The following is a 7511-nucleotide window of genomic DNA, read 5'->3' on the forward strand; positions in this document are numbered from 1 at the left end:
GGTTGCAGGTCTTAAATTCTAAATATTTGTTTTAGTTATTTTTCATAGATAGATTTAACTTGGGAATGTGTTATTTCCTGCTTCGAAGTGGTGTTTGATTTGGATTAAGATAAACTTTTGACCAAATGCAATTTGAGTAATGAGCCACTGTGGAACTGCTGTGCGTCAAGCTCGTTATGTAGAAATGTTTCACCTACACATCTACTGTGAGTTGAACCATTCCTCTCTCTTTGATAAAGAAAAAGTGTTAATCAAGTTTGTAAATGTTTGTAAGCGTACAGTATTTTTGGCATTTCTCTGCTGCAATATCTTATTACTTGTAGCCACTATACACCAGTACTGATGTATCTGTGATAAACTACAATCTGCCAGTAATATGAGCTTTGCATCAGTTTGACTATAGTGAGGAGATGGAGTGCAGTTGATGTCCTTTCCAGGGTTTAGGCTGTTATGTACGGAACCTTTTGCCTTTTCATTCTTCTATTGCTTCTTAAAATGTCAAAATGCAATTTAATTTAGTTTCCAGTACTTTTGCACCTTATACTTTATGAGTGGTTTAATGCGTGAAACCATATAAGACGAGCTATTTTGAGGCTCTACAAATGAATAAATGTGTATTTTTACACAATTTTAATAAGTGTAAAAAAAATCAAGGATGACATAGAGGAGATTATGAACAAATAGCCTGAATGTTTGAGAAGGGTCATGAGCCCAGATTTCAGTTGACTTATTTTTTCTTTATGTCACCATGAACTTTTATGAACCCTCCTGTGTAAACACTATCTGCACGTTAAATGAATAGCTAGGACGCTAAAAGTATGAAGCTATATGAATTGACTAGCCAGCTCGATTTACCTATCCAGTGAATGAAAGTACAAGATGCTGTCATTATTTCACTTATCCTGTATCCAAAGTCATTTCTCACTTACACACTGCAGGATTAGAATCACAAACTTGACCTTTAAGTATCCATAGCAGTTCACCGTACCTGGATGACTATGAGGGAGTAGAGTTGGTGTAGTAAAGGTGACTGTGACTAACCAGTTAACTGTGCACTCAAAAGGGCACAGAAAGTGGCGGTCGACTTGCCAGCCAGTCCAGAACAAGAAAGCTGTTGGAGGCAAAGTGCGAAGGGAAGGTCTCTGTGGTCCTTGGAGGGCTGAGGACTGGCCGCTGGGTGGATGCAGTTCATGGTGGAGGTGACCGGCGGCAACGCAGAAAGTGTTCAGACGATCTCTGGATTGAAGAACTAAAAAATAACAAACTCAAACTGGCTAAATCCATCAGGGGAAGTCTGGGCCAACTCAACACACTTTTACCTGAAGACCTGGACAAAGTAAGATGTAGCCACAGCGCTGTGAGCTGGAATACCTTGGAAGTCTTTGTAATCCTCCTATTCTTCCTACTCTGCCTTGCCTCTGAGTTTTCGTTCTTCATGGATTGTCTGCTTCTGTCTGGTGGCTTCTGACAGTTTGTCATGGGAATTAAATCTGGGTGTCTCTGTCCTCACTTTGTCTTCTGTTTCATGCCTTCCTCCACTTTTCTGCCCTTTGATGCATGCAAACACATTCATCTCATATTCAGTTCATTGCATATCACTCAGTTGCATCCAGTAAGTGACTGTCTGTTTGTTCATGTCCAGTCCATCATAAATTGATATAATTTTTATTGATCATATCAGTGTTTTGGACCATTTTGTTTCTCATTCCCACAGACTCTTACTGGAGTCACCTTGAGGCCAGTGGAGACCTTCAGAGGGATGTCCCTCAAGTCCCACTGCTTCTCACAGAGCACCCCCATCGGTCTGGACTGCCTGGGATGGAGAAGACAAATTTCCTACACCTGTAAGTACCCACTGTAGTTCACTCTTCTAGATGTCAGATACTGTGCTGGTGCTTTTACTTATATTCAGGCAAAGCTCATTGGATTTTGGATCATTTGAACCTTTGGCACTTTGGTTTAAAGATGATAACTAAACTAGATGTCTACCTAAAAGGATGCTTGTTTATTTCATCATTTTGTGCCTCTGTGGTGACAGATTGATGTTGAAGCCTCTACTTAGTGGGCTGAGCTGTCGAGCTATGCATGTGGCTGGGAGCAGACCATTCAGTGCTTATTCTCAAAAGACAAACAACAAAAGATAAATGACTGGTCATACTTTCAAGATGTACCTAGTCTCAGTTTTCAGCTTATTTCCTCATTTTAATATCCATCAAGTCAATGCAGCTGTAACAGCTGTAGCCATGTGGAGAGGTTACTTAATTATTGTTTCAACTATTCATCCCCTACTTTTTCAACTGGAGCTTTATGGCTGCAAAATTACCATTTTATATCCGTTTAAGTGATTTACTGTCGAGAAATAATTTTATCTGTCCATAATTTGTATAATTACTATGATGTTTGCTGATTTCAGACATTCAAAAGGCATATCAAACTCTCCCAAAATGAAGTGCCATCTTGCTTTATGCACATTATTACGCATGTTTTCATTTTTAAAAGTGTAATTACATTGTAAAGATGCAAATAAGGCGCAAATGTTATAATTACATTTGTCACTGAAGTATGACAGAAACATATGTGCAATGGAATAATCCAAATGAGTTTATAATAATAGTATACGGAACAGTTCAAGACTGCTTTTCTGAAGCCTTTGTGGAGTGTCTCACAGGACAGATACTCTCTCTTCAACAAATGTATCAATACATTCTGACTATATATACAGCACACTACCCCCTCCATTATTTACAGCCTTTGTCTTTTTCTTTTTCATGAACACAGTCTCCATAGCCAGGCATTCAAATTACAAATATCACACTTTATAATTTGTGAACATGTGAACTTTGTCTGTGATAGTTGATCAAGGCACTCAGTTTAAATTAAGATTTCGGGTTTGACTTCAGGTTGGTGTTTAGAGTTACAGTAGAAACTGAACAAGTTATAGAAATAAAAACAGTGCTGCTTTTTAGCTTGGTTGCATGAAACTGTGCTGTGTACTGCAGTAGATGAAGCATTGCTTCTTAGAGTTTAAAGTTCCAGTTTGTTTAAATAAATCTATTCAGTCTTCTGAGGAGGCAGGACACCACACCTTTTCTAGAAGTCACATAAAAATAAAGATATCTTAAAACAATGGACAAATAATCCTTTTGCATAACAGCTCACAGATAAAAACAACTACAATCTTAAATGAGGAGGCAAATGTTCAAATATCATAATGTATATCAGTATATATTGTAAGTACTGTATATGAGTACAGATTTGGTTGGTTCAGGTCATGAATGAACTGATAATGCAGGTACTCTTTGCTTTCTATAGTTGACATACCATAGTATTGCAGATGGATGCTAATCTCAATATCATCTCAGTGAATCTCTGCCGAACTATATTTGAGTCTCTACTTTACATTCTGCTTGTGCTGTAACTATGACCACACTGCACTACCTACATGGACAGCCTGTGTCCAGGCAATAACACAGAATGTGTAATTCCTTATTCAACCTGCTGGCTGCAGTAAGCCCTCACTGTAACTACAAGCTCAGACGGTGATTCCTGCCATGCACAGTCTCTCTGCATAAAGGGCAACAGTCGTAGGATTTAGAGAAGATTCTTCCAGCCGTGTGTGTGTCTGTAGGAAAGCTGAATTTCATGATATATGCTTGCAGATTGACACTTTCCAGTTGATATTAACATTTAAAGGGATTATAGGACATCAGAATAAGTGGAGAATAAGGTAGAACAGAATAAAATAAGATAGCATAGAGCATAGCTGTTTAAATTGAAATCATTATACATCTTAGAAGTCTTAAATGGCTCCATGTATCCCCATCTGAGATGAAAAAGACAGAATTGGCCTTGTAGTAACACAACCACATGCCCACTGTGGCATGTGGTCATGTTATTAATCAATCAATACATACAGTCTTCCCTTTTATATCATTTTCATCCTCCGTATCTGATCCCTGACACTGAGAAGGGGATTGGCAGATATATATTATAGAGGAGTTACATGGGGAACCAGCCCTGCTTTCTCTTGCTGCTCACTCCATGCAGACCCATCAGTGTCCCAAATCCTCTCACTCCAGCTGCCTGGGCCAGGATAGAAGCACCTTCAAGGATGACTCCTGTTAGGTACTTGTTGAGGAGTAAAATTGGACTTTGAGAAGGAGCTGTTATATTTTTAGGTCATTCACTTTGTGTTTGCGCTTAGTAATCCGTTTTTAGGCACAACTAGCACAAACAATTGCAATATTATCCAGCAGCTCTGCAATAAATCTTACATTCATTTAAGGTTCTGATGTTTTATTTTTGTTGAAACAGTTTTAGAAAAGTGTTGACTTTAATTTTCTGCTGAATAGTATTACATTATACTAATAGGTGTTTCTAGCACTGTCCACACAATTTATATCATTGACATCATTCTAACTTAGTAATAAGAAACTGGTGACTGTATATCCCAGGAGTGTAGAAGCGATGACGGACTGACTAACATGCATAAACAGCAGTACAGCTGCAATGAGATTAACCTTCATTATCATCTGTCATCATCCATTCAGGGACAGTCCACACCTGGGTTGTGGTTCTTAGCATCATAGTGTTCTTAGCATCACTCATGCACAGAGGGCTAGCCTGCATAAGTGCGTGCGCACACACACACACACACACACACACACACACACACACACACACACACACACACACACACACACACACACACACACACACACATCCTCTCTGTCAGACAGCAGACTGCACACTCTTACAGTGAGGTCAGTGGTCTTGCTGCAGATGTCTTCAGTGTAATTAGATTCATTGGGCTAAATTCAATTGTGAGCTGAATCATAAGGCAAGTGCAGTGCCACTTTCTGTGCTGGGCTGTATGGGACTGAGAAAGGGGCAGCGCACACATAATAAACACCACTTTAATCTTAAATAATACTATGCATTATCATCCTGATCCTCAGCTGAGCAGAGTTCATATGTACAGCCATATATCTGTTTTTTTTTTCAAGTAATCTTCTTTAAGGGGGTTTCATTAAGCCTTAGTAACAATAGTGCTCTGATCTTTAAAGTCAGTCATTCAACTGTTTAATCAGGCTCTGCTCAGCCCAGACTCACTGTTCTAGATACAGTCGGTGTGTGTCAACTATGATAGGGCTTTGCTATTTTAATGTACTTTGTGGGTGACACTACCTCTGAGCTGCATATTAACTACGGTACAAATAAAGTTGTGTATAGGCATTTGATTTAGTAAAGAGTGAGTACTCCATTGCTTTACATGAGCCTTGTTCCAAATATGGTGTCTACAGTGTCTGTTTCATGTTGAAATCACACATACTCTCAGTATTATTTGACATTTTTCAGCAGTCAGACTGGTGAGCTTTAGTGTTCTCAAACAAATGGGACTGAATACAAGAAATACAGTTATTATAGTAATAGTATTTACACATGTACACATTTGTAAATACCACAAAACATCCTGACAAGGATCACTTTATCTTTGCCTAGAGTAACAGAAACACCATTTCTGGTGACGTTGCTCTTGATTCAAACTAAATTCCATCACCTCCAGTGTATTGGAGCAAGGCAGACATCTGACAGGCAGATATCACAAAATTGAAGCTTTAAAAAGCAGCCTGACAGCAGCTGGCTTTACTTTGGAGCTTCAGTGATTGAAAACAAGTAAATCTCTTTTGATAGCTGATTAATCATGTTTTCATTTTTTTAACAAAATATTCTAAAATGTGAATATGATAGTAAACTGTATCTCTGTATCTCTTGAGCTTTGGACAATTGTGATTGTTCACTATTTTCTGTTTTGTGGAACATATAATTCATTGATTAATCCCTGAATGAAAATGTATATAAATTCTCATGAAAATATTCATCAGTTGGAGTTGTATATGTAACCTCTCCTCACTCAGTGCATGATGACATCACTGCTGGTGTCATCTGAGGTGCAACAGAGCACACATCAAACAGTCAACTAGAGAGGGCAGTAGAACAGCCGGCTGTGAACTTAGTGTTTAAAAGTAAATCAATGTTAAATTGTATATCACACTGAAACTGATTTATACACATCACTTTGCAAAACATCTTGAGCCCACGATTAAAAATCCACTATCATCCTCCTCTGCTATGGGTATACTATTCTATTTATTTATTATAATTTGAACTGATATTATTAATATGTGGATTGTGATATATTGTTGTGACCAGTTCACTGCTGTTGAATCATTCATGCATTGTTTGTGTTATGTTGCTCCATAATGTATAGAATATACTTCATTCAGGATACATACAGGATATGACAACAAAATGCCTAGAAATAGTACAGTGTGAGGTGCATTTGTGTGTGCACGCCTGCATGTTTGTGTGTTTGGAAGGGTGGAGGAAGGTGGGTTGGACTGAGGGAGGGATGGAGGGCTGGCTGTTGTCAGTCTCCACCTTAATGAATCCTGCACTGTTAGTGAGCTGTCCATGCTGTTGCTAGCAGGCAAACGACACAGTTGAGCAGCAGAAACCCCCTGCAGGACCCCCACTGATGTCAGCCTAGAGAGAGAGAGAGAGAGAGAGAGAGAGAGAGAGAGAGAGAGAGAGAGAGAGAGAGAGAGAGAGAGAGAGAGAGAGAGAGAGACTGTGTGACTTAATGTGAGGAAATGAAGCAGTGCAAATGGGCAGAGAGACCCAGAGAAACAGGAGTAGAGAGAGAGGAGGAAGCCGCTGTATGAGAGGCGATCCAGAGCATAGAGGTGAAGGGAGGCAAGGAGCGCTGCTACAGCTCTCCTGTTCTGTGCATGGGAGGAGGAAGCAGCAAGTTGACAGCTGAAGCTTACCTCAGCGAATAGTGCAGTAGATAGGAGGCCACCTCCTCCACCTCCTCCTCCTCCTCCTCTGCGTTCTCTCCCTGCCGGGGGAATAAACCACCTGCTCAGTCGCCTCGCCTCCTCCTTATTTCCACTCACCTCTTTACTTGTACTCCCCCCTTGTTGCTGTGCGTCCGGATCAGGATGCGGACCCAGCAGGGCTCGGAGGGGGGCGTGCCCCTGCCTGGGGGCAGTTGTGGCAGCAGCGGCAGCTGCAGCTCAGGGCTGTCACCAGGGTCTGAATCGGATGGAGGGAGCCCGACAGGCGGAGTAGTGGACAGCATGGTGGACGGAGGTCTCGGGGTGGGTGGATGTATGGGGGGAGGTGGAGGAGGTAGCTTGGGCGGCACTCTGAGGGGGGTCCTGTCTCGCTATTGGAGCTTGGAGAGTCTACACTCCACCACAGGTAAGTGCCACACACACACCAATATAAAGTCTTCTTTTTTCATGCACATGGCTGCATAAACTGCACTGTGTGTGACCGCACCAGTAGGCTGACACACTGCCATGAGGTTAGTGTGTTATTCAGGGATGGGTTAGACGTACAGTGTGTGTATGTGCGTCATGCCAGCCGTTCAGCTGACACCCACTGACAGGGTAGGTGCTGTGTTGATGTGTTTGGGTGGGCCAGCTACTCTGCTTTCTAGTCCT

At 41.0% G+C, this 7511-nt stretch overlaps 1 protein-coding gene across 1 annotated transcript in view; it reads left to right on the top strand.

Annotated features, from left to right (window-relative positions):
- The first annotated feature begins 1780 nt into the window (after positions 1–1780).
- arhgef4 (Rho guanine nucleotide exchange factor (GEF) 4) overlaps positions 1781–7511 on the top strand; it is a 63883-nt gene continuing 58152 nt past the window's right edge. Inside the window, exons 1-2 of the mRNA XM_062441466.1 lie at positions 1781–1844; positions 7004–7266. Of these exons, the coding sequence (XP_062297450.1) occupies positions 1819–1844; positions 7004–7266 (289 nt within the window). The 5' untranslated portion in view covers positions 1781–1818. The remainder of the gene's footprint in view (positions 1845–7003; positions 7267–7511) is intronic.

This window comes from Scomber scombrus, chromosome 20 (assembly GCF_963691925.1).
Source record: "Scomber scombrus chromosome 20, fScoSco1.1, whole genome shotgun sequence".
Lineage (NCBI taxonomy): Eukaryota > Metazoa > Chordata > Actinopteri > Scombriformes > Scombridae > Scomber > Scomber scombrus.